Raw genomic sequence first — 27775 nt, forward strand, 5'->3', positions numbered from 1 at the left:
TCTTCTCCTGAGCTCTGACTTCGCTGCCTAGGAGTGTCCTCTGATGTTCTTCATTAATGTGGCTCTGACTGGAGATTCTGGCACACAACCCTGACGATCTACACACCGCTGCACAGGGACGGAGGTGTCCATCTGGCTGTTGCATGGCAGGTGAGTAGGCAGTGGCTGGGGACCTCAGGTGGTGGGTGTTCCTGAGAGGAGCTTTTGCACGTGTGGGATGGGAGGTGCTGTTTGGGATGAAACCTTGATCTTTGCTTGTTAGGATTTCAGATTTGGTTAGTCCACAAGATACTCTCTCAGAGTCACCAAGAAATGGAAGAGCTAGCCCTGAATTACTCTGTGAATCATGGCCAAGGCTCAGCTAGAGTCAGATCTGTCCTGTATGTCTTGATAAACTAAAGGAAGCAGGAACTGAAACAAGAAGGAAGGACTCACACACACACACACACACACACACACACACACACACACACACACACACACACACTATACAGATTCAGAGACATTCCTGAACATAGTTGGGGACCATGGGTCAGATGAGACATAGAAAGAAGTCTCACGTGGAACTTCATGAGCCACGTCCCCTCCTAATTTGAACCCACGTACTTGAGGGGAAGTGCAATTCTCTCTGAGGTGAAAAGTGTCAGGTGGCTTTTCATAGAGAGATTTGCCCTTGGTGCCTCATCTGAACTACGGGAGTTATAACATAAATGGTTTCACAGGCCTGCTGAGAGGGGAGCCAGGGTACTTCACTCTACCACACAATAGCTCATGTGGGCCTAAAAGGGACAACAGACTCAGGAAATGTGTCCCCAAGGAACGGCTCCAACACAGGGAATAGGAACAGTGAACCCTGTTAAGTTCTGGGGCACAGTGAGGAACACAGCAGAACCAGGAACCTGCAGTCGGAGATCGCTAAGGGATATCCCCAACTTTACACCTTGGGGAAACGCATGAATCACCTCTTCTTTAGTTCTTTACTTTTGAACTTTCCTTGTTTCCTTGTTTCATAGTTTAACTTCTTCATGGAAGTTGATAACGCTAGTGGGCAGCCATGCCTGCCTGGCTCCTAGATAGGTGCTATCCTCTGAGTGGAGGCTGCGTCTCCATCAGCACTGCTGTAGAAAGAGATGGCTTTGTTTCCCTCTGGATTAGAGGTTTTCATGACCCTCATACTCTTGCCCTATGTGTTGATTTAATGAATCCAAACTTAATTGCTGAGGATGGACAAAGTCAGCGAGGGAGCTCCAGTACCAGATCTGTAACTCTTTGCATAGGTGACCACTGTAAACTATGGGGGTCAAGTGCTAGAGAGATGCCCCTGTGAGCAAAGGCTTGCTTTCTGTACACTCATAAGATCCTGAGTTCAAATCCCCAGAAGGCATGTGAAGCCAGGCTCAGTGGCACTCATTTGTAGTCCCAGTATTTTACAATGAGAGAGAGATTAAAACAGGAGAACCCCAAGAGCTCACTGGCCGGCCAGCCTAACGTGCACAGCAGCAGACAACAGAGACCCTGTCCCCCAACAATGCTGAAGGTGAAGACTGACATCTGAGAATGTCCTTTGGCCTCTAACATGTGTACCTGAATTCGCTCATGCAAATGTAAACTTACATGCACAGGTCACACACCCAAATAAAATGAAATGTTGGAGTCAGAGCTAATATGCCTGGAATATAAACTGAATGTTTTATTGAATTCAATTCCTCAGGCTACCTGGGTCCTCCTGCCTTCTTTGGAGTGTTCTCTCCCTCTGAGCATGGATAAATGAGATATAAAAGCCTGATAACAAATATGTCCATTACAAAAAATACCTCTTTCCTGCCCTGTGCAGGCAGATGTCACTAGTTGGTCCCAGAGATCTTTCCTACAGAGCCTGGATATAGTCCCAGAATTCTCTTCAGCATGGGTCTTCAGTATTACTACCAATTGGTCGGTGTTAGCAAATGCAGTGAGACCCTTTAGCCATCAATGAATTGCAATAGACTTTGAGATCAGAAATTCTAAGAGCTAGTAGAACACTCTGTGTGGTACTGGTGCTTAGGAACCACTGGTTGAAGTTGATGGGCCATTATTTACTTCTCTGAGAGACTCTGGCTTCCAACAGGAGCAGGAAGGCCAGGGGGATAAAGCCAGAGCCCCAGGAAGGCCTTAGGCAAGTCCTCCAATTAAGCATTTAGCTATGGAGTTCAGGTGCTTACGATTGCGATGCATACCAAAGAAAGAGTCAAAATGGGGCCCATTAAAAAACAATTATACTGAGGCTTGAGTCTGGTTTCTGTGCTCAGTCTTACTGGGTGCCATGCCAGGCTGGGACAGAGAATTGTCACTTAGCTCTGTGGTGTCACTGTGGTGTGGAAGAAGAGAGGTGTGGAAACTGGGTAGCTGTGGAGATCATGGCAGAGAGCGATGTGTGTGGGGCACAAACTTCTACGCATCAGCCTCCTTGTTCTGCCAGTCCTTGGGGACAGCTGGTAAATACATAAGCTAGAGGAGAAGGGAATGAAGCTGCCAGGATGGGATTGGGGGCGGGGCCAAACAGAATAGCCTGTAGAGCAATGGGATGTTTCTGGAACTCTTGCCCCTGGAGCTGGAGAAATGACATGTTCGCATTCATACAATAGAAGAGATCCCTGGACCACTTTGAGCCTCGGTGTCTCCATAGCAACAGAATGGCTTGAATAGGATGAACTAAAACAGTCATTCCAAGGCTGGCAGGGCAGTAACTTCAGGCAGAGCTGAATAAGAAAGAGTGAAAGGAAAGTCAGTGTGTGAGTTGTGGGTAGGTAGGTAAAGAGAGGGGAAGTATTTTTGGCAAGGAGGCAATAATTTTAAACCCCCCCCCCAATCTACAGAGTTCATAACTGTGGGTCTGGAATTGTGCCAAGTGTCTCATTCACAGTGACAGTGTCCCTTCTGGTTGGAACCTGTTGTTCAACAGTGTTTGTTAGTGGCTTCTTACACTCCCAAAATCTCCTTGTTTAATTGGTACAGTTGGTCATTGCCTACTTTATGCTTCTCAAGCCATAGAAGGAAGGTCTTATAGCCACCACTTCCCAGGGAAGGAAAGCTAAACCTCAGAGAGGCCCAACAGTTTTCACAGGGCCACATAGGCAGTAAGTACATGAGTCAGGATGACACTAATTGGCCGAACACTGGAGTGGCAGCCAGGAGGTATTGCTTAAATACTGATGACAGTAACACAATTAAAACATATTTGCTGAGTTCCTAGTATGTGTCAGGTGATGCTCTGAATACTATGGACTGTTTCATTTAATCCTCTAATACTTGGTGACAGGGCTTAACAACAAGCTGTGTCCACCTGGCGCCTGAGTTTCAGAGAGATTTACTCACTTGCTGCAGTGTGCACAGCCCATAAGGAATAAAACCTATATTGGGACTCAGCTGCATACCTCTGAACCTGTGCTCATAGTACCTCTTCAAAATGCAAAGAAAGGCCAGGAGGAGGCAGTGAGTGCACAAAGGGAAGGAACCAGGGAAGCCATAGGGAGGGCGGGGTGTCTTGCAGTGCTCATACCGCGCCCTTCTTTCTCTCTGCCTGGTGAGCACAGCCTCTGACCTAGGCTCTGGTCCAGTTATTGGATGTCCACCCTTCATATCCCTGAGGGAGAATGCCTAGGGGCTGGTAATATGCTCTCCGTATTGTCCTCAGGCCTTAGGCTCTGTCAACCAGAGATGTTCCAGCTCAGGTACTGCCCATCCCAGCCCCTCCCTGGCACCTGGCAAGGAGCTGTGTAACCATCCTTACATCTGCACACTGATCAGAAGATCAAGAGGAGCACTTGGGGACCAGAGGTACTTGTTTCAGCAGCTAGCCACAGAACCCCCAACCTGTTAGGTCCTTCTGGGTCATTTCACAGATAGAACCACTTGAGGCCCAGAAGAGAGGAAGCAGCTTGCCCAGGTCCCACCAGGGCTTGGCAGCAGTAGGTAAGCATTAGATTCCTCATCATATCCCATCTAAGGGTCAGAGAGAGAGATTCATCCACTTATCTAATATTCACGGAGCATCTGTTAAGTCTCAAGCCCTAACCCAGGCTCTTAAGGCCCAGGGAGGGTTGGGAGCCAGGGCTGACTGCAGTGGAGCTTTTAGTCCAGAGGAGAAACATATCGGCAGGCAAGTCTAAAGCATCCTTGACCATGGTTACAGACAGAGGCTTTGGTTTCAGATTGCAGCATCTGAGCTGAGATGAAGGGTGAGCGATGCTGTTTTGTGGACACCTGTAACCTGCATGTATCTGCCTCCTCCTTTACATTGCTCTGTTGGTCAGATCTCCTCCTCCATGCTTCCTGTCTCACTGTCCCTTTAAGTCAGGGAGACCCCAGTTAGGATAGGATTGGATGTGAGCACCGGAGTGGTGGCTTTGCCCCCTGCCTCCCTTGCTCTCCGAGGCCTGGCCACCATCTCACTCTGATGGGTGTGATGTTGACGGGTCTAGATGACTCGGGTCACCTCAGAAGCATCTCCAGGCCTAGACCATACCGAGATGGGGGCAGTGACCTCCCGAACTGTGAGGAGGTATAAAGCTGCCGTAAGACGGCAGCTCACGGTTCCCTGGTTACTGTGTCTGCAGAACCACCAAGACATAAAAGGAAGAGCAACATTGAAAGATGAGGACATGGAAAGGAGCTGAAAGGATAAGTATATTAGCTTAGCAAGAGGAAGAGCGTGTTAATATGTCAGGGTGGGTAAGCTACCCTCGAGGGCTGCGACAATTCAGTGGAAGCCTAGTGAGATGATGGCCCGATGGGTGTAGGCAGTCAGGGTGCTTACTGTGCAAGCCTGGAAACCTAAGTTCAGCCCCCAGAACCCATGATGGCTCAGTGGGTGTCAGGGTGCTTACTGTGCAAGCCTGGAAATCTAAGTTCAGCCCCCAGAACCCATGATGGCTCAGTGGGTGTCAGGGTGCTTACTGCGCAAGCCTGGAAACCTAAGTTCAGCCCCCAGAATCCATGATGGCTCAGTGGGTGTAGGCAGTCAGGGTGCTTACTGCGCAAGCCTGGAAACCTAAGTTCAGCCCCCAGAACCCACGAAAAAGTACAAGGGAAAATCTAACTCCATAAAGTTGTCCACTGATCTCCACATGTGAGCAACGCACCCATGTCTCCTCATATACAGTATGCATGCATATGCATGCCCACACACACATCGAACACACACACACACACACACACACACACACACACACACACACACACACACTCATAATAATATATTTTAAAGGAATTCAGCTGAGGGAGCCAGGTCTAGTGGCAGGTGCCTTTGCTGGCACTTAGGCTATAACAGCAAGAATAAAGAGTCCAAGGTTTACCTACAAAAATGTTATGCAGACTGAGCAGGTTGTGTTTATGCATTTAAGAGAGAGAGAGAGAGAGAGAGAAACACAGAGACACAGAAAAACTATTTAAGATAAAGAATTTGAATTTGAAAGAGCAACAGGTATATGGGAGGACCTGGCAGGAAGAGATTGAAGAAAATGACATAATTATATTATAATATAAAAAAGTGAAAATTATAATTTAAAAAAGAATTCAAGGTCATCCTTTGGCTACATAATAAATTTGAGGGAATCCTGGATTACATGAAATATTGTCAGAAAGAAGGAGAGAGAGAGAAAAGAAGGAGGAGGAGAGGAGAGGAGCGGAGAGAAGAGAAGAGAAGAGAAGAGAAGAGAAGAGAAGAGAAGAGAAGAGAAGAGAAGAGGAGAGGAGAGAAGGGAAGAGGGAAGGAAGGAAAGTGAGCTGAGGAAACTTGAGCCTGGTCTGGCAAACTATGAGAGAGATGGTCCCTGAGAGTCAGAGTTAATGATGACAGTGGTACTGACTCATCCCACAGAAGTAGGAGTAGGGATTGTGGTTATTGGGATGTAACTATCTCAGCCTTGTCATGCCTGGATATAAAGGGGTGGGATTTGATGAAGGTGCTTAGGTCTTGGGTCAAAGCAGATCAAACCAGAACCAGAACCTATCACATTCTGAGACATCTGTATCCTTCTCACAGATAGGCAAGAAAGGGTAGGAGGAGAAAGATGGGGGAAGGAGGTGGAGAGAGGGGGTGTGGCCAGATATTGAGAAATAGCCTGGCTATAAGGAAAATTAGGAGCTGGGGAAAGAAGTACATGAGCTGGAGGGAGTTTAGCATGGGGGAGGAAGTGAGAAGAGCTAGCATGGACTATGTGTGAGAGGTATGTGGGATGCTGAAGGAGACTGGAGGCCAACATGGGCTCTGGTATGCTATGTCACCACAGGAGTCATGTGTTCCTTCTGCCAGTGATAAGGAAAATGGCTGCTTTTGGTAGAGGGGGACCAGCTTCTTCACACGTGTCTGAGGAATCGTGGCTTTTATCTAACAACCAGAAATCCTCCTAGAGTCCAGGCTGAGCCTGTTTCTGGATACTTGGACTGCTTTGGGAAACGGAGAGTCCTTTGGACCTAACATCCTCCTGGCAACAAGTTTATCCTGTCCACTTTTCCAGCTCCAACTCAGAGAATGTAACTTTCCCTTCTATCTTTTTTTGGACAGTGACCACAAGCCTAAATGTGCTTTCTCTGACTCTTTGTGCCTTCTCATGGTTTAGCTGAAGAACCCTGCCCACCCCTGCCTTCTTCACGGTGGCTTTTGATATCTATTGCTGAATGCGCTTGCTTTCTAGGAGCCTAATGGAGGAGGCATGGCTCTCCTCTTCCCTGTTGGCATCTCTATCCTATGCTGATATTTACAGCCCTGTTGTTTTTCTTTCAAATTCTAATAAAATGCTCAGTGAGCTAAAAAGAAAAAAAATAAAGATTATACGAAGGTACTAGAATCTTTACGAAGGTAGGCATTTTTACCTAGTGCATTGGTTACTTCTCCGCTGCTGTTATAAAAGACCAGGACCTGACCGATTTATACGAGAGAGAGTTTATTTGACTTACTGTCCCAGGGGAATAGGAGCCCATCTTATTGAGGAAGTGGCGGCAAGCGGCAGACATGGCAGCCAGAGCAAGGAGCCACCAGCGGGAGCGCAGAGCCTCAAACAAAGCACAAAGAAGAAAGAAAAAACTAGAAACCGGTGTGAGGCTTTTAATACTAAAGCCCATCCCCCAGTGACACACTGCTGCCACGCCTCCTAAACTTCCTCTAGGATGCCTCCAACTAGGGGCCAAGTGTTCAAAGCCTGAGTCTATGGGGGACATTTCTCATCTAGGCTACCATATCCTAATTCTTGCTCCCCATAGGCTTGTGACCATACCACAGTGCCAAATACATTAGATCTAACTTTAGAAGTCCCAATAGTCTTTCATGATCTCAACACTGTTTAAAAGCCCAAAGTCTCTTCTGAGACTCAAAGCAATCTTTTAATTGTAACCCCCTGAGAATTTTTTTTTTAAAAAGCAAAGTACATACTTCCAACATATAATAGCATTGCATATACATTATCATTCCAGTAGAGAAGGATGGAGAAACCGAAGGAAATACTGGACCAAAGCAAGACCAGAAACAAGTTAGGAAAATGTCAAGTCCTGTAGTCCCATGTCTATTGTCAAAGGGCTTAGGTGGCTCTACCCTCCCAGCTTTCCCTCCGGCAACACACATCTCTCTCTTGTGCTTGCTCCCTTCCTGTAAGCAGCTCTTCTAGACAGACGTCCCATGTCTCTGCCGTCCCCAACATCTTTGATCTCCAATGCCATCCAGGCTTCGCTTTCACAGATTAATGCAATGGCCTCTGAGGGCCTCTTTTCCTCTCAGGACCTTCATCCAAGGACTCCCTGCCACATGCTGTCTGGCCTCAGCAACTCTCTGAAACTACACAGGAACAATCCGTAACCTCTTTACTCTTCCATCCTTCATGCCCATAAAGCCAGCGCCATATGGACAACACTGCCAAATGTGGCTCCAGACTGGGACAGACCCTGGTCCCCTCGACTCACATCAGCACCAACATTTTTATTCAGTTTCATTCTGGGAAAAGATAACTGCCTGCACTCTTTCACAGGTTGGAAGCTTAGCTGGGTGAGATCTCCCCCTGAGGGAACCCTCCCTTTTATTCCAGAACAGAGCAAAACTCCTTAACAATGGCAGTCTCTCTTCTAGTGCATGTGACTGGGCTGTGACATTAGACACCCTACTACTCCTTTTCTCTCTAAACTGTACATTTTTTATTTCTTTTTGGCCCACTTGCTCTTCCTCACTGTAGACTTGCATACGGGTTATCAAAAAAATCACCATATCGTAGTTCCAACATCACGCAATCTTAAAATTTCCTTCGCCTACAAAATTACTTTTTAATTTAGCTCCAGGTAAGATCTCAGGACAAGTCCAGAAGGCAGCTAGATTCTTTGCCAAAATATCACATGAATGGCTTCTGGCCCAATTACTGTTTAAAAAAAAAAAAAAAACTTTGCTTTTTTCTGGACCCCCTTGAGCTAAGCCTCCACAGTTCACATTACTCTCGGCAGGCACTGCTATCTTCAGGGCTGCTGCTAGAACAGCCCAAGTCCTGCTTACCCCAGTCAACAGCTTTTCTAGTCTAAAGTTCCAGAGTCTTCCATATTCTTCCAAAGAACAACATGGCCAGGTTCTTCTCAGCAGCAGCCCACTCTCAGGTACCAACATCTGTATTAGTTACTTTTCTATGGCTGTAATAAAACAAAAACAAAACAAAACAAACCACCATTACCAATAGCAGCTTAGGGAAGTCAGAGTTTATTTGATTTAGGGTTCCAGAGGGGCAGGACTCTATCGTGTCCGGGAGGCTTGGCAGCAAGAAATTCAGCCAGAGCAGGAAACTCACATCTTCAAACACAAGCATGAAGCCCGGAGAGAAATCTCGAAGTGGGTCGAGGCTTTTAATCTCAAAGCCCATCCCTGATGACGTACTTCCTCCAGCAAGACCGTACCATCTAATGCTCCCTGAGCAGTAGCACTAACTGCCACTAACTGGAGACCACATATCCAAATGCCTGCGACTATGGGGACATGTCTCCCTGAAATCACCACACCTACCTTCTTCAGGCCACAACCCTTGCTAACCGCTGTTCTAATGCCTACGATGCAGGGTCCTCTTGTATTTTAGAGTCCTAGATTTCTGGGTCTATGATGCTTGAGGTGTCAGAAGTAAAGGTAGCAGTGCACAGGGTTCTACACGCAGACAGACTCCAGTGCCAGAGTCCATGCCCCACTGGTTACAAAATTCTGTAACTCTTTCTGTTTCCATTTGCAAAGATCATAAGACCCCCACAATGGTTAATGAAGATTTAAAGAAGCAGCGTGCATAAAAATACTTAGAAAACTACTGTCTCTGCCCACAATTAGTGTATTCCTGCTGTATGCACCAAACAAAATAAAGGCAGGAGCCGGGTTACCCCTAGGCAGGAAATAACTATTTAAAGATATTCCTAACGGTAGAGTTCTTGTTGCTATGACAAAATATCTCAGAGGGTAACCTAAAGAAAGAACGGTTTGTTTTGAATGACAGATTCAGCAGTTTCAGGCCATAGTCACTTAGCTGCAGACATTTGGGCAGAAAAGCATGGTGCCTGAGCATGTGGGTTTGTTGGTGAATATTAATAATTAATATTCATTCATATATTAGTAAAGACTAGTTACTCCTCAACCAGCAATTTCCCCAAATAGCCACACATGGAGACGATGATTTATTCAAAAGCTAAAGCAGAGCTGAACATAAAATCTAATCTACTAATCCTACTATCAATGTATCTCCCACTCATCCAAGGTCCCCAGCACTTGCAGTTATCATCTGCTCTGGAATCTGTCCTCTGTCCTTCCCTCCTGTATCTTCATCCTTGTGGTCTCTCTCTCTTGACCTCCCTGCGCCCACCCACCCACCCCGCCTGAAACTGCATGCCTTCGCTTCCCTCCCTCTCCCTACTCAGCCCTGTATCAGCAATGATAATATCCAATCAGGGATAATTTGGGAGGCAAGAGTTACAAATGTCATTTCGGGGTACATGAATGTCTGCTCAGAAAAGACAGCAAGCGGGGGGGGGGGAGTAATTAAAGTAAGAATATATAGCACCAGACCAACCCCCAGGATGCTTTTATCCCATGAAGATGGGAAACAGACCTAAGACCCAACTCTCAAAGCTTCCAGGGTTTTCCAAAATAGCACCACCAGCTAGGGACAGAGTGCCCAACACATTTTAGGGGGCACATTTTATATCTAACCCATAATAATATTACTTCATATCACATCATTGCATTTCACCCCTTCTGTGTTGCTTTTAAAATACGGGTGATACATCGAGAAATAGGACGTTTCCTCTCCTTGAATCTGGGCAGGCCTTTGTAACGGCCATAACTCATAGAATATGGTGGGGACCACAGAGTAAGACTTCTTAGCTCACAACACAGGAGGTTTTTCAGCTTCCTCCGGGGTCTCTTAGATCACTTGCTTAGAGGTACAGGACCCTTCTGCGGTCCCAGGGAGCGCCCCATGTGGAGAAGACTGATGTTCTCAACTTAGGTCCGCTTCTCCATGTAAGTGAAGCCCACTTGAATCTGGTCCTCTAGGCCCAACCAGGCTTGCAGAGAAGAACAGCCCAGCTGATGGGATTGAGCCCACGAGGAGCCCGGGCTTACGCACTGGCCAGAGGAGCACTGAGCAAGCTCCTGACTCACAGAAACTATTTGTCGTCATTTACTTTCTGTCGTTGTGATAAAACACTGACTGAGCAAAACCAGCTTGGGGAGGAAGTGGTTTGTTTAGCTTACATGTCCAGGTCACAGTGCGTCATCAAGGCAAACCAAAGCAGGAGCTCGAAGCAAGAACCTGGAGGTGGGACTGAAGCAGAGGTCACGGAGGAATTCTGCCTCCTAGCTTGCATGCACTGGCTTGCTGAGCCACCTTTCTCATACAGCTCAGATCCTCCTGGGTAAGGATGGCACTACCCATAGTGAAATGGCCCTCCTATGCCAAATAATAATCAAGAAGATGCCCCGCAGATACACCCATAGAACTATCTGATGAAGGATATTCTTTGATTGAGGTTCTATCTTCCCAGATAACTATAGTTTGTGTCAAGCTGACAATAAATAAATAAATGAATAAATAAATAAATAAATGGTGCACAGCATGAGGTAGCAATTCTGGTTTCCCTCAGCTAAACTCTGAAATAAGGAACAGATTGCTAATATTCTCTTGTCATTAATTTCTTAAAATGAATTTGATGCGTATTACTGACTCCAGTTATTGTTTCAAAAATTATTATATTCTAAATATACTATAAGAGGTAAATTTTAAAAAATCAATTTTAGCTCAATACAGTTAGGCATATGAATGCTTATCACAACTTTATCAGGATGCGTGGCATTCTGGTCAGGCGGCATGTAAAATACCAGGGAGTCACCAGCCACAAATGCAGACTTACTCCCATGGCATGTGGTGGGGACCAAAACTCAACTCAAACAGCATTACTGTTGCTGACAGAACACATTTTGGAAAGCTCCAGCAACGTGTGTGTTAACAAGTAAACACCTGACATAGAAGAAGGGCAGGTTTATTTTGGTTCGTGTTTCAGCGAGTACGTCTGGGTGGCGAGGACTCGTGGCAGGAGAGGGCGCTTCCCCCTTGCAGTGGACTAGAAGCAGAAGGAGAAATCCGTGGAGGGACTTGCTAACACAACAGCACACGTGGCCAGACAAGTACCACAGCCCAGTCCTCATCTCCCTCCAAGTCTTGGTGGTCTGCTGCTGGCAGCAATCCAGCCTGACAGGAACCTCACCCCAAGTATCAGAAGCCACCGTGTAGACTGTTGGGTCCCCAGCACTCAGTATGACACCCAACACCTACACGAAGGGGCCTCGGATAGACAAAGGGTGAGGACTCTGGGGTGGGCTCAGATCCGTCATTCTTCTCTCCCCTAGAGTGGCCCCGCCAACTGAAGACTTTGCCTCGATGCCACCTTCCCAAGGAAACCTTGTTTGTTGCTCTTAAGACTGAGTCAGGCCCCTCTGTCACTGTCCCTCCAGCTCTTGTCCTCCTCACAGCATGTATCTAAACAGTAATCTACCAAGTGTGGGCTCGGCTACTCAGGTGATGCCCCTGCAGGTTTGGAACATAATGGCAGTTAACAGTTGTTTATTTCTCACATTTTGAGTGCTCTCAATGACAAGGAATTGTCCTCACAACCACTCCAGTCGCGTCATTACTCCCATTCTGCAGAGAACAGACAGATCAAGTAGAAACTGGTTCCTCCAATAGACAGCCAAGTCAGGCTCTGATCCCCGTCATCGTCAACTCAGAGGCCCTACCCATGAGCACTGAGCTTCACCACAGCATGTCTCTCTTGCTCATCAATTTATCTTGGTACCCAGACACCAGACTGATGAAAAGAATGTGTCAGCAGCCCTCCACACTGATCTGTTCTCTAGATATGAATTAGCCTACTTGCTAAAAAAAAATTTTTTAACTCCAAAACCAATTTTCTTGGCACTTTCTCAGCTATTCACAGACATCCAGACAATAGCAAAAAAAAAATTGTTGAATAATACATCTACGTTCTTGGGTGAATCTCAACTAGAAACTACTCTCTAGTTCCAACTTTCATGTTCTTGCATTTTGTTTGTGTGGGGTTTTGGGTTTTTGTTGTTGTTGTTATTGGTTTTTGCTGTTTTGCTAGTTTGTTTGGGGCTTGGAGCCTTGTTGTTTTGTTTTTGTTTTGAGACAGGGTCTCACCATATAGCTCAGGCTACATAGTGGAACACACTATGTAGACCAGGCTGGCTGAAACTCACAGAGATCCTTCTGCTTCTGCTGGGATTGAAGACCTAGTATCATAGGAACTTTACAGAACCTAAGTACAGTTGAGAACAAGAACCGATGGGCTGTCCTAAATAGATGGACCAGCACTGACAGGGTGAAGCAGGCGGGGAAAGGAGTACAGAGCTGGATACAAAAGCTTGCCCTCACTTCTCTCCTCTCCCTACTCAGGGGTCAGGATCACCAAGGTGGGCTGGCAGAATTCAGAAAATGGTTCTGCCCACCACACCCAAGATTACCCCTGCCCTGAGCTGGTGGTTCGGAGGGGCCAGTTATTCAGGCTTACCCTGGAGCTGAGTGGCGTCCTGGAGAGTGAGGAAACCCTCATCTTCACCGTGGAGACAGGTAAAAGGCTTTGCCAAGAGCTGCCCCTCGACAGGCTACTGATTTAATGACCAGTCAGTACCCTGGGCTTTATAGGGGGGAAGGAAGTCTCTAGGAAACTGGCTGAATCCCCGGGGGGCCTCTGATAACAGTTTCCAAGGGACAGATGGAAAATGCCACCTGCCCACAGCAGCCAGTCGGTGAGGGGACCGCTCTGGAGCCCTGTGTACAGAAAGAAATCCAGAGCTCTTGATGAACATGGAAAAGTCCGCCACTTTTGGAACTCAACTTCTTCTTTCCTTTTCCAGCCAGATAAAAGGCCAGCTGACACTTTCTTCTTTGCTCAAGGGATGGTAGGGAGCCATGAAAGCTGAGAGATGCCAACTCTTTCCCTGGGCTCCCTGAGCCTGCCCAGTCCTTCCCTTTACAGCCTTCCAGCTTGAAGGACCGAATCTGGACTTTCAAGCCTATAGCTTTCGCTCTTCTCTAAAGGAACATTAGGAGGCAGTCTGTTGATCCTTTCTCCTCCTTTCCAGGGCCCCAGGCATCTGAGGCTCTCCACACCAAAGTCATATTCCGGACAGGGGAGCTAGAAATAGGCGATACCTGGACAGCTGCGAAGGGGGAGCAGACAGAGAATACAATCACGGTCAGCCTCGCGAGTCCTTCCAATGCAGTCATTGGCCGATACCTGCTGAGTGGCAGGGCCTCTTCCCGCCGAAAACACAGCGACCGAAAGCTGGGCCAGTTTATTCTCCTGTTCAATCCCTGGTGCCCAGGTAGGAACTGCCACATCTGAGGCCGAGGGTCTCCTGGAAGCCATCCTCCTCGGAGGTGGGCCAACCCAAGGCAGTGGAGGCGGGGAGCAGCGAGAGGAGGGGGTGCGGAGTGGGGTCAGGGCAGGTGAAAGAGGAAGAAGGCTTGAAAGCAAGTCAAGGGATAGAAAGACAAAAACCAAAATCCAGGACCAGGAAGAGGTCCCCAATATCAGGCGTGACAATAAAGCCTGTGCGAGAGTCAGGAAGCCAGAGGTCAAATGGGGCGGGAGAAAAGTAGGAGAGGCTCAGGAGTGGGTAAGAGCGGTGGTGAGGGTGGGGTGTGGGTCGTTTTACTAAGCTGTATCCCTCGGTGTGGCTGGTTCCGCCCCTGCGAAGTGGGAATAAAAATAGACCTAACTCCTGTGGATGTGGTGGGAATTCATTTCAGCTGGTGCTGCAATATACAGGTCGCTTTACGAGGTCAGCTAGGATCAGGACCTTGTTAATGTTTACAAAATATAAGGCTGTGCTGCGGGGATCAAGGTGGGGCAACAGACATATCAAGATTCAAGGGGTTTAGGCCCTACTGGGGGTGGGGGGCACACAGAAAAGGTGAGTCCTAGCAGAGAAGGGCATGGAGCCACTAAGCCCCTTGCCCTGTCAGCATCAGGTCAGGCGCCAGGTTCCGTCATATTGCTAAGCCCTTCCCTGGGCAGAAGGGAGAAAACCTCAGCCCACGCGGGCCCCGCTAACTGCTTTTCAGATGACGATGTGTTTCTGGACTCAGAGGAGGAGAGGCAGGAGTACGTGCTTAACGACAGTGGCATCATCTTCCGAGGCGTGGAGAAGCACATCCGAGCCCAGGGCTGGAACTACGGGCAGGTCTTCAGGGGCACAATCAGACAGGGCGGGGAGGGGGGCTTGGGGGGCCCGGGTTGCAGGGAACCTGGGCTGGGGTGTGATAAAGGCAACCTAGGAGACATCTATCTACTCACCTCTTCCTAGAAAGGTTGGATTTCTGGTTCCACGGTGGCCATTTGAAGAAGGATTTTTAAAGTCCCCAGGGGGAGTTGGTTCAAATGGCACAGACACAAGGGACAGATCAGGTGGGGTTGCGGGAAGGCCTGGAATATGGATAAGTCTCTGGCCTCTGAGTACAGCTTCTCTGGGGGCAGTTTGAAGAGGACATCTTGAAAATCTGCCTTTCTATCCTGGACCGAAGCCCTAGTCACCAGGACGACCCAGCCACTGATGTGTCCCACCGCCATGATCCAGTCTATGTCACCAGGATCATCAGTGCCATGGTAAGCAGGCCACTACCATCCTTGCATAGCCCAAACTAGTCCCGGCACTGTACCCTAGGGATCTCACTAAGTCACCTCTTGCATTCCACACTGCTGTGTGACCAAACTCTATGCTCTCAAGCACCCTGTGTTACATTCAAGTGTGTAGGCTAAGAGTTTGGCAGGGCACCATGAAAATGGCTTGCCCCAGCCTCTGGATGCTTCTGCAGGGGGGTTCCCAAGTGGTCAGGGAGAGTCACATATCTCAAGCCTTTGGCTCAGGTAGTTGGTAGCTCCTGGTTTCCTGCTCATGCTCTGCCTGCCGGACTTCCCAACCCTCACTTAAGCCTCCAGGCTAGAGGGGACTAGAAACTGGGACTGGCCAGTGACCATCACTTCTGTGATCAAAAGCACTCCCTGGACATTTCAGGCGGAAGAGTATAAGCCCAACCCCTACTTCTCCAGGAAAGGAGCGCCTACTTTAACGTATCATAAGCTGGCAGACATATGCCACAAAAGGCACCAAGCGAGCCTACTACTTGTATTGGTTTTTTTTTTTTTTTTAAATACAATTACATCATTATACCCTTTCTCTTTCTGCCCTCTAATTCCTCCCATGTACCTCTCCCTTTGCTCCCTCTCAAAATCATGGCCTTCCCCCCACACCCCCGGTGTTGTTGTAAATGCATACAAGCAAGTGTGTGTCTGTGTGTGTGTATGTGTGTGTGTGTAATGCTTAAATATATATTTAAATATATAAATACAGCCTGCTTAGTCTGTTTGGTGTTACCTGCATGTATATGATTTCAGGACTGGCCACTTAGTACTGGATAACAAATTAGGGCCCTCCTCCCTAAGGAAGCCAGCTTCTCCCACTCTCACCATTCCTTAGCTGTCTATAGTTCTTTGTCTATGGGTAGGGCCCCATGGGATTGTCCTCTTCAACATTAGCATTGTCTATGGGTGCTGTGCTAGTCCAGGTCCCCTTTAGGCAGCCATAGTGCTGGGGCATCACGGCTGAAGCTTCCCAGTTGTTCCTAGGAGACTTCCTGGTCCTCTGTGGAACCTTCTACCTCGCAGGTGATGAGGTCCTGGTTGGGGACTTGGGATTCTAAAAGTAAATCTGTATTTCTTAGATGCTCTCAGATCCCCCAAGACTTCAGAAGGATGATGGAGGCCAGAGGGTCGGCAGCAGTGACGGTTCCTAGGCCTGTCACAGTGCAGCCCAGAGACAGCCATGCCAGCTGCAAATCTAAGTCCCAGACTCATGAATCACTCCTTTGCTAATCAATTTGGGCAAGTCTGCTAATCCCTCTGAAATGCACTTTTCTCCTCTTGGGGGAAAACACCAGAGGATAAGAGGCTTTACCTGGTAGACTTAAAACAAGGTAACGCTCTGGCATACGTTAATCCATAGGTAATCCTTGGGCCAGTGCTTGATGCATGGTAGCGTTCAACAGACACCTGGCTGCAGCTCTGATTTCGTACATTACCTCTAACAGCCCCAAATTTAACTAACACACAGATACTTAAAGCAGAAAATGCCCCCAAATCATAGGTGACTTTTGACAACAACAGACTATCCAAACTGAAGATAATTGAAAATTATCAAGTGTAAAAAGTAGGCTTTCTTTCAGTTTTGTGTTTGGAGAGGTGTTTGCATGTTAATCATGTGATCTACATTCCAGACAGACAGACAGACACACAGAGAGAGAGAGAGAGAGAGAGAGACAGAGAGCTGTTTTAAGAAAGCAGAGTGCCCTACTTTTCAGGCAACTTAAAGGCAAAGAGTGGTCCCTTTGACTTGCGATTCCAACGTTTGGAGATGATTTTACAGTGCGCGCGGGGATGCCCGCCCAGTGACTGACTCGCAGCTCCTCTGCTCAGGTGAACAGCAACAATGATCGGGGTGTGGTACAAGGCCAGTGGCAGGGCAAATATGGCGGTGGCACCAGCCCACTGAAGTGGCGTGGCAGTGTGGCCATCCTACAGAAGTGGTTCAAGGGCAGGTACAAGCCAGTCAAATATGGCCAGTGCTGGGTCTTCGCTGGAGTCATGTGCACAGGTACGGAAAGATTTCTCTTCAGCACACACAGCCCTTAAATTTGCATATGTTTACATCGATTTGCATTCGCTGCAATCAGTTTTCATTAATGAAAGGGAAATAGAAATCTGGTTAAAGAAGAGAGAAACCAAACAGTTCATTTGTTTGAAATGTGTTGCTCTTTCTTTTACTTGGCATCCCTCATTGGGTGTCATGGATCAGCCCTGTGGTCCTCAGATCCCCTCAGAAAGGTACATGGATGGCATTGTCGTCTGGATCCAGATGAGGGTGACAGTAGCATCCTCAGAAGCCTCTGAGAGAATACAGAAGACTTGGTGGTTCTGAGGGAGGAGCACTACAGTGGAGAGGCTGGGGATTGAGTCTAGAGAGGCAGATCAGCCAACCACAGTCTCCCTGCTCCACAGTCCTCAGGTGCCTAGGGATTGCAACCAGGGTGGTGTCCAACTTCAACTCAGCCCACGACACAGATGGCAATCTGAGTGTGGACAAATATGTGGACTCTTTTGGCCGGACCCTGGAGGACCTGACTGAAGACAGCATGTGGTAGGTCCCGGGCTGCCCAGCCCTAAGTGTCCGAGCCTCTTCTCTTCTCCTTGTCAGACATTCCTTCCCGATGTTGTCACCTCCCTCTAAGCCCCAGATGTTTATCCACGTGTTTCTTACTGCCCTTCCTAACCCCAGTTCAGTAAAACAGGAATCAGGTTCCCCTCTGCTGCTTGCTTCCTGTGTGACCCCCGTATGAGTGACCACTGCTCCTAATCTCATATTCTCGCTGTGCACATAGAAGATGACAGTAGCCCAGACCTCCTCACCAGGGCTTACACTCTGCCTGCACCCTCCCCATCCAAGATAAGCACAATTCCCAGCTCTTGAGCGCACGAAGAATCCCCTGTCTCCTGACTTTCGTATATACTATTCCATACCCAGAATACTGTTCCCTTTGGTGTTTCTCTGGCTAATTTGTTTGAATACAGGCCTCATCTTAGATGTCACTTACCTAGAGTAGGCTTCCAACAGCCATTCTCTGGTATAACCCCTCATTTCTGCCCAGCATTTATTATAGTGTTGGAGGCTTTCCTGTCTTCCTGTCTATCCCTTTCATTAAAATGAAGACACACATATGCACAAGGATACACACACACATTTCACACACAGAGACACATGCACACAAATAAAAACAGGCATACAGATACACATGTACCTGCATACATGTAAACACACAAAAACAAAATATATACCAACATACAAGTAGAAGGATGCATAAACACAAAAACACACAAACATGCAAGCACACAGACATACAAATGTATGCTAGCATACAAGCACTCATACACACAAGGGCACAAACACCCACAACCAAGCAATCATGCAGACACAAGTACATTCAAGCACACACAAACATAACACAAGTACATTCAAGCACACACAAACATAAAAGCACTCAAACACACAAGGACACAAACAAAAATATGCAAGCATGCAGACACATAAACACAAGCATATGCACACATGCCCAGGCACGTATATTTGCATGTACACACATACACTACACACATGTTCACATAAACATACACTCACATATACATACATAAAGACACACATAACAATTGGCTACGATGATGTCCTGACATTTTGCCTGGCACAGCAGCACATGCTTGTCATTTTAACACTCAAGGGGCTCAGAAAGGAAGATCAGAGACCAGCCTGGCCTATGTAAGGGATTGCAAACCAGCCTGGCCTACATCAGCCAGATCTGAGTGGCATCAAAAGTTCCTTGGCCTTACCTGCAGTTGTATTTCTGGTATCATGAAAGCAAGTTGTCGATACATGTATGTACATACATGCACACACAAATGTGAATGTGCCCATCAGACAAGGCAAATAAGTGGTTCATGAGGTGCAGACCCAGCACTGGCCGGTCTACAATAGGGCCTTCCCCCACTGTAGGTACACAGCTGCCTCATCTATGCGTCTCCGGCAGGAATTTCCACGTCTGGAATGAGAGCTGGTTTGCACGACAGGACCTGGGCCCATCCTATGACGGCTGGCAGGTTCTGGATGCCACGCCCCAGGAGGAGAGTGAAGGTAGGGCTCATTGGGTAGACCTAGCCCCCCCCCCCCCCGGCAGCACACTGCTCATGCTACCCCTCCTGCCCAGGCATGTTCCAGTGTGGCCCTACCTCAGTCACCGCCATCCGTGAGGGTGATATACACCTAGCCCACGACGGCCCCTTCGTCTTTGCTGAGGTCAATGCAGACTACATCACCTGGCTGTGGCATGAGGACCAGAGGCGGGAGCGCGTGTACTCAGACACCAAGAAGATTGGCAGGTGCATCAGCACCAAAGCCGTGGGCAGTGACTCTCGTGTGGACGTCACAGGCCTCTACAAGTATCCAGAAGGTGAGGGCCGTGGGACAGCCTTTATCAGCCTCCCTGTGGCAGTCTGTGGGCTTCAGACAGCACCCGGAAAATCTGGGGCCAGATCTCCAAATGTGAGAACAGACACAGTAGCTGTAGTTCACAGCATTGACTGTGCTGCCAGCATCTGCTTCCTCTGCTGGCTGGGCCGCTCTCCTGGGTTAGCTTTCCCATATACAGCAGTACTAGTGCTGTTTCCTCAAGCATTTGCCATATGCCAAGGACTGTATAAGCATGCACATGGGGTGATAATTGGACAGCGAGTGATCATGGGGACAGTGGCAGGTGTTACAAGTAGGAAACACGGACTAGACTCGGTGCAAAACAATAGTAGCAGCCACTGGAGTCTGTCACCTCCCAGGCCTCTGCCACAGTCCTAGCTCCTGGTTTATGGAAGAACCTGCATTTGTTTGGGGTAGAGAAATAAGACAGCTGGATGTTTTTTCTCATTGCCGCCTCCAGTACCGTACCCTGAAGGTCTCCTTTTCCCATAGGGATCAGGTCCCTGGACAGGGTGGTAATCTGACCCATATGTCCAGTCATTTCTGCTTGTAAGACATGCTACCAAGCGATCAAGATCTGCTTCAAACCAGTCAGTTTGTCACTGCTGCTCGTTGCACACAAACCAGAGCGGGCGACACTAGCAGGTTACAGGAAGGAGGAAGAAGCTATTTTGGATGTCTCTGCCAGAGCTGCTGTGTCCACCCTAGCGTGCCCCTCAGGCTTTGCCCCTGCCCAGATAATCTGAGGTTCCATAGGACTGGTGAGACAGCCATGGGGCTACCTCCCCCTTGTGGTAGGGTGCTCGATGTTTACCAACCACTCTGCCACTCTGCGTTGAAGCACCCCAAACCTCGCCTCAACTCTCCCAGGCATCCCACAGACAACAGCATCACCTTGGATCCCATCTCTGCTAGGGATCCCACGACCAGCCTTTTGTCCTCTTTTCGTTGCATCAGAAGTAGGCTGGTGGGCGAGGAGAGCTGGTCCACCATCTGCTGAGACTTTCTGGAATTCAAAATGTTGGAGTCTTGGGATTTTATGTTCTGTCCTGAGTTGGCCTTGGCCTGAAAAGAAATCAGCATCCTATTATATGAGGGTAATAATGAGTTTCTTTTCGCCCAGTTGTCAAAGACGCTGAAAATCTGCATTTGTATGTGAAATCTCCTGATCTGATGTGTTAGCAACTGTTGTAAAGTATATTTAAATAGAGATGCAAACCAGGGAATTTGGCAAAGGGCTCCCAGTTTGTGCTGAGCCCTCTAAGAACCGTGGGAATTGAAGGTGGTGACAAGCGTGGTGGGTTTGCCCAGAACGACAGAGTCTGGACCAGGGTTGGGGGAGAGGATACTTCCTGCCCCTAATGTGAGGGTGCCCTGCAGGGTCACAGAAGGAGAGGCAGGTGTACAGCAAAGCTGTGAAGAAGCTGCTCAGCGTGGAAGCCTGGGGGAGGAGGAGGCGGATCCACAGGGCCCGCCTCTGGCGTGATGACCTCCTGAAACCTGCCACCAAGCCCAGCATCACCGGCAAGTTCAAGGTGCTGGAGCCACCGGTGCTTGGCCAGGACCTGAAGCTGGCTCTGTGCTTGACCAACCTCACCGACAGGGCCCAGCGGGTCCAAGTCAATGTGAGCGGCGCCACCATCCTCTATACCCGAAAGCCAGTGGCAGAGATCCTGCGTGAATCCCATACAGTGAAGTTGGGGCCACTAGAAGGTAAGATCAGGGTAGTCTACTGGGGTCTGGCCAATACACCTACTTTTCCAGATTCTCTGGGGGATGAACAGCATTGACAGGCATTCCCAGATTTATATTCATCCTCAGGGAGAATAGCCCTAAGCTTTGATGTCAGTGCCTGCCTCTTGTCCCCACTTTACAGATAAGAAAATTGAGGGTCAGAGGAGGAGGGAATCACGATCATGTGGTTTACTGTCTTATGATGGCAACGTAAGTTCACAGGTGGCAAACCAGCCTTGAGGGTGAGGGTGACTTATGTCCTAGTTATCACAGCCAATGTGATTATTTACAGACCAAATAAACACATGGTTGAAAGCATGTCAGGAAGCACAGGACATGCTCTGTGTTCCTTTTCTGAAGTCTGCAGGCCTCCTAGATACCAGCAGTGGCTCCATCCTTCAGAGAAGTAAACCCAAAACCAGAGTTCAAATTCACACCTGCTACACGTGGTGACAGAACCCAAGCCCAGGCAGCCTGGCTTAGAGGAACTCCTGACCCAGGGCAGCAGGGCTAGGGTCCCACTCCCAGAGACTGCCAGTGCCCAGCACCTCAGTGCTCAGTCGTTTATCTCAGGCTAAGCAGTGGATGGCTCGTCCCTGCCAGTGATGCTCAGTCGCTTGATGGAACATTTGCCTAAAGTCCGTACTTGGCATTTCACTGCAAAATGGCACGGGCACGGGCCTTTTGATAATTTTTGAATAATTTTAACTGGCCATGTCGCTTTTCTTGTAATTCAGCAGGGATGTTTTTCATGCGCCTTAAACACATCACACTCGGTGTTTGATTTCCCAGATGGACCTCGTTTGTTTACTCTCTCCTCCTTTTCCTAAGTGGGCTCTCTCCGTCTTGTTATCTGTCTCCACCTCACATATCACACATATTGTCCCTTCGTGTCTCCCTAGCTGTATGTCTCTCTTCTTTTCGTCTCTGTATGTGTCTCCCATTTCTGTCTCTGTCCCTACATATCTTCGCTAACTCTCTAAATCTATGTGTGAGTTGTGTATGTCTGTGAGTATCATGTGTCTGTCCCTGTCACTTTTCTCACATGCCATTTGAATTCTAAGGATACGGATAAACAAAGTTTAATTGCTGTCACCCCTCTGGACCAGTTCCTGGCAAATGCACCTTGTCGGCTTAGACAGGCATAAAAAGCCATGAGGGAGGTGCCACACATCTTTTAGCTCTTTTTGTCATTTCTTGTCACAAAATCTTAATCACAAAATAACACTTCATAATAGAATAAATTAACATCTCCTGCCTTTTAGGGTTTTTTTTTTTTTCATGTTCAAAGTAATACATATTCATTAAAGAACTCAAAAGCAAAAGAGAAAAATTGCCTCTTATCTCACCACCTGCCTACGGACTGTTGACAGGCTTTTCTTTTAAATGTGCACTGCTTGTTTGCCTTTTGAAAAGCATAGTTCTAATTAAATATTGCCATGCTGTGCACTCTTCATATTATATTATAGCTCATTTTTATTAGCTCTTCATAGGAATCATTTTACTTGGTTTAAAATTTTAGATAAATTCAGGTGGCTTTTTGGTTTTGGTTTTTTTTAGGTTTGGAGTTTTTGCCCCAAAGAACCAGCGTGAAGTTTGGTTGATTTTTTATTTATTTATTTATTTATTATTTTTATTTTTTATTTAAGTAATTTATTTAGATTATATCTCTGTTGCTATCCCCTCACTTGTATCTTCCCATTCCCCCTCCATCCCTCTTTTAGCCTATCCCCCTCCCCTAGGTCTGTGACAGATGGGGACCTCCTTCCCCACCATATGATCACAGCCTATCAGGTCCCATCCTGATAACCTGCTTCCCCTTCCTCTGAGTGCCACCAGCACCCGCCCCCAACCAACCAAGGGAAAGTGGTCCAATAGAGGGCACCAGGGTTTGGTTGATTTTCAATACATTTTTTTTATTTGTTTAATGTCCATTGATTTCTACTCTACTTAATATTATCCCCTTTATCTTCCTTTTGTATGGTTCTCTTTTTGTATGACTCCTGTGTGTGTTTCTGGTTGGTTGGTTGGTTGGTTGTTATAATACTGCAAATTAAAAATATGAGGCTTTATGCTTTGTAGAATCTGCATACTGAGCTCCAGCTCTGCCCTCTTCACTTTTTCATTTTATTTTGAGTCGGGGTCTCACTTTCTTGCCCAGGCTAGACTTGAGTAGTCTTGTAGGTCCAGCAGGATTTCGAACTCGTGGTCCTCCTGCTTCAGCCTCCCAAGTGGCTACAGCTACAGACCCATGCTGTCATCAGCTAAGGCTACAGACCCATGCCGGCAGCTACAGCTACAGACCCACACCATCAGCTATGGCTTAGATCCATGCCGTCATCAGCTAAGGCTACAGACCCATGCCGGCAGCTACGGCTACAGACCCACACCGTCAGCTACGGCTTAGATCCATGCCGTCATCAGCTAAGGCTACAGACCCATGCCACCAGCTACGGCTACAGACCCATGCCACCAGCTACGGCTACAGACCCATGCCGGCAGCTACGTACAAACCCGTGCCATCAGGCCCAGCTGTTTCTATGCCTTTTCTTCTGCTGTGCTTTGGCCTTAATTTTCTAGCTTCCTATGGACGCTTAGATTAATGATTTTAAAGCCCCCTTTTCACTTAATATACTGAATGATTAAAATTTCCTTCTAAGCTCTCCTTTTGGCATTTCCCCCACAAAGCATTCTCAATTTTCATTTTCATTTTGTTCAAAGTATTTAAAAATGTGTCTTGATATTTCTTCCTTGACCAGTGTTCTTTTAAAAGTGTATTGAGTGAGGCACAGAGGAACAAACATATAATTCCAATAGTCAGGAGACTTAAGCAGGAAAACCCTGAGCTCAATGCTTGCCTGAGTTAAGTAGCGAGATTTATCTTTTTTTATTTCAAGTAATATATATCCTTTAATCTGCTAGCATTTTTGATTTTCCAGTTCTCTTCTTTATTGCTTTCTGTTAGGTTTGCCATGGTCTGAGGGCACATGCTATATTATTTCTATTTTGTAAATTTATTAATATGTTATATACAGTATGAAATACGATCTGTCTTGGTGACTGTTCTTTATGGTCTTGGGAAGAAAGTGCATCTGTTGCGTTGGATGACTGTTCACTAGTTGACTATGACTGCCAGCTGCCTGAGGTGCTGTGGAGAATCAGAGTCTCAGCATGTCTTAACTAGGAATAGAGTTTATGATTTGGGGGTCTGCACATTGCAAGAAGCCACTTTGCTCAGGGGTCTAGACTGGTGCCAATGCTCTGCCCGAACACGTCATTGGTGATATATGTTTGTTCTGTAAGATGAAGCTCAGGAATTTGCATTCCAACGAGTTTCTAGTTGATTCTGATAATGCTGGTCCTAAGACCACTCTTGGAGAGCCATGGCCTATGACCATAGACTTTCAAGCATGAGTGCACTGGCAAGAAATATCAGTGATGCTGGCTCACAGCTGACGGAGCTGACAAAAGCCAATCACTCACGGTCAAGAAATATTTGGAGACATTTCAAGGAAGTTTCCCTCAGTGAGCTTGGAAGTTGAAAACCATTGTTTGATGTCTGTCTTCTCTGGACCTGATACATAATAAACTCTCAATAAACCATAAATAAATCCCAGGTGAGGTGGACAGGTGGTGTATCAAACATTTCCATCTTGAATAATTACGAAGAGTTTGTGCCCATGTCTGGGCACTCTTGGAGTTCTTATAGTACTCACTGACCTGGATTTGAATCCAGTTGTTTGTGGGCTCCTTGCTGTACTTGCTGTGCACTTTTGGGTAAGAAAAGACCCTCTCTGAGGCTTGGGTTTAGCGCTCCCCCCCGCCCCATCTGCTCTACTTTTCAGAGAAGAAGATCCCAGTCACAATATCTTACTCTCAGTACAAAGATGATCTGACAGAGGACAAGAAGATCCTGTTGGCTGCCATGTGCCTGGTCAGTAAAGAGGAGAAGCTCCTGGTGGAGAAGGACATTACGCTGGAGGACTTCCTCATCATCAAGGTGACTCTTGTCCCCATCATGTTCCTGCAGAGCTAGCGGAGGGCATATAAAGCTGGGGTCTGAGCCTTGGGCAGCAGTTTCATCTAACAAGATGCGTGGGGGCGGAGGTGGATACAACTGATCCCAATTTCTCTGGCTCAGCCAGAACCGTGGGCTCCAGGGAAGTAGAGATGAAGAGGACGCTGGGTGATTCATGGGTACTCCTCTCCAGGTGCTGGGCCCAGCAGTGGTAGGAGTGGCAGTCGCTGTGGAAGTCTTGGTGGTCAACCCCCTCTCGGAGAGTGTCAAGGATTGTATGCTGATGGTAGAAGGCAGTGGCCTTCTCCAAGGACAGCTCAGTATTGAGTAAGTGCTGGGCTATTGATTGACAAGGGCAGGGCCAGATCAAGGAAGAGGCACTGAGAAGGTAGCAGGAGAGACTCTGGGCTTCAGGAACACACCCACTGCCTACAGCATCAGCCTATGTCCATTTAGCCGTGAATTCACTGCCCCAGCAGATCTGCCACTCACACCTATTACTAATATTTTCATTCATTTACCCTCTTGCTTATTCACTTGCTGTCTTTGTTCAATTTTTATTTATTCATATATAAAGGGGTTGTGCCTGCATGCATGCCTGTGCACCATGTTTATGCCTGGTCCCCAGAAGAGTCCAGGAGGCATCAGGAGCCCATGGATCTAGGGTTACATTAGCTTGTGTGCCGCCATGTGGGTGCTGGGAATCAAGCCCACGTTCTCTAGAAGGCAGGCCGTGCTCTTAACCTCTGAGCCGATTCTCCGACCCCATTTACTGTCCTTTATTCATTCATTATCCACTCTTTAATGCATATTGTCACTTGTCAGTTATTCACTCACTCAGCTCAGTCTTGACAGGTTTATTTATCTACCAATCCTTTGATTAATTTGCTCCCTCATTTGCCTACTCATTCATTTATGCATTCATTTACTCTTTTTATACAGCCCTTGGCCATACTAATCTGTGCGCTGAGCAACATGAAACTTATTAGGGACGCTAAAATGGCTGTTCCCATGAGAAGAGTGTGAGGGATGAGTCCCCATGGTCTAGGAGACCAGAGTCAGCCCTTGAGTGACGGTGGGGTGGGGTTAGGGAGAAGTTCTGGTGCCGTTGACATTTGGACTGACCAGTAAACAACAATGCGAGGTGCTTTTCTGACTTTGAGAAGGAAAGTAGGGTTCCCAGGCAGAGGTCTGAAGAAAGGGAAGGTCTCCTTAGGGAGAGATTTCTGGTTCTGGTCCCCTGGTGTGTTGGGAAAGGAACGGGCAGCTAGAGCCAAAAGCCAAGAAGGGAAGTGCAAGATGTGCTCAGGATGGGGTGGAGGTGGGGCGGGGGAGGGAGTGGGAGACTAACATGGCTGGAGTGGGGTAGAGGGAGGGTAAAGCTGGGAACATGTTGATCCTCCTAAAGATCTGGGGCACCCAACCTGACAAGCAAGACTCAAAGAGAGAGGACTGACTGTCTGCCTTTTTCCCTGCTCTTGTCTCAAGGGTGCCCAGCTTGCAGGCTCATGAGAAAGCCTTGGTCCAGTTCAACATTACCCCCTCCAAGAGCGGCCCAAGGCAGCTGCAGGTGGACCTTGTCAGCTCACAGTTCCCAGACATCAAGGGCTTTGTGATCATCCATGTGGCCACAGCCAAGTGATGGGCCAGGACGGACTTGGGGGAGGAGTCTGTCCAACTGCTGCTTCTCCCATGTGAGAGCCAGGTGTCCTGGCTTAGTCCTGCTTCTGTCTTTGCCCTCCTTCATGAGCTTAGGCAGGTCCTTCCAAGCCCGCTGAGGTGCTGGACTCAGTAAGTCCTCACCTTCGGGACTAGCGGCTGACGTAAGAGGAGGATTCTACAACTCTCATCGCCTTGGCCTAGTTAGCTTTGCCATCACAGCCCAGGAAACTCACAGCTCCTTGTGTCTCTCTCATCTCTTCAAATGTCCTGGCCACATTTAGGCCCAAGAAGTCTCTAGGCCAAAACACTCTCACTATAGAGGAGCCTTGCTGGAGCCACAAGGCAAAGTCGGAGCAAGATGGAGAACCCAGCCATTCACCCAAGTGTTATCCCCAAACTTGTATTCTTTCAAAAAAGCGTTGGATCATTAGATTTTAAGTAACAGGAGAGTTTTCCCTCAGTGGGGACACTGTCTCTGGATTGGGGGGGGGGGGGGCGGCTAAAGCTGCCTGAGAGCATCCAAGAAGACAAAACAGTTCTCCCCTGAACTCAGTAATGGGAGTATACTCCAGCTCTGGCCATTCTGAAGTTCACAGGGCCACCCCCAGAATGCTCAGCACCCTTTCTTGGAACCAGGATGGCTCACTCCGTACAGATCCTACACTTGGAGTCAAAGCAGGACACGGATGCCTGGAATAAGGACCAGAGTAGGCAGCACCAGGCCATGA

General features: G+C 47.8%; 1 protein-coding gene across 1 annotated transcript; it reads left to right on the plus strand.

The window, feature by feature from the left end:
- Window positions 1–27457, plus strand: Tgm6 (transglutaminase 6). The gene is made up of 13 exons (XM_051144612.1): window positions 1–150; window positions 12954–13127; window positions 13643–13885; window positions 14628–14746; window positions 15040–15168; window positions 17035–17212; window positions 17617–17755; window positions 19194–19297; window positions 19371–19613; window positions 21014–21346; window positions 25213–25367; window positions 25579–25712; window positions 26874–27457. The coding sequence occupies exons 1-13, from the start codon at window positions 144–146 to the stop codon at window positions 27025–27027; spliced, it is 2112 nt and encodes a 703-aa protein (XP_051000569.1). The 5' UTR covers window positions 1–143; the 3' UTR covers window positions 27028–27457.
- The last annotated feature ends 318 nt before the right edge of the window (window positions 27458–27775 follow it).

This window comes from Acomys russatus, chromosome 4 (genome assembly GCF_903995435.1).
Source record: "Acomys russatus chromosome 4, mAcoRus1.1, whole genome shotgun sequence".
Lineage (NCBI taxonomy): Eukaryota > Metazoa > Chordata > Mammalia > Rodentia > Muridae > Acomys > Acomys russatus.

What these genes read in the sequence shown, in the direction of transcription:
- Tgm6 (XM_051144612.1), top strand. An exon ending in CCAGGATCATCAGTGCCATG is followed by an intron (nt 15,169 to 17,034) that starts GTAAGCAGGCCA and finishes TCCTCTGCTCAG; the next exon opens with GTGAACAGCAACAATGATCG. An exon ending in AGGACTTCCTCATCATCAAG is followed by an intron (nt 25,368 to 25,578) that starts GTGACTCTTGTC and finishes ACTCCTCTCCAG; the next exon opens with GTGCTGGGCCCAGCAGTGGT.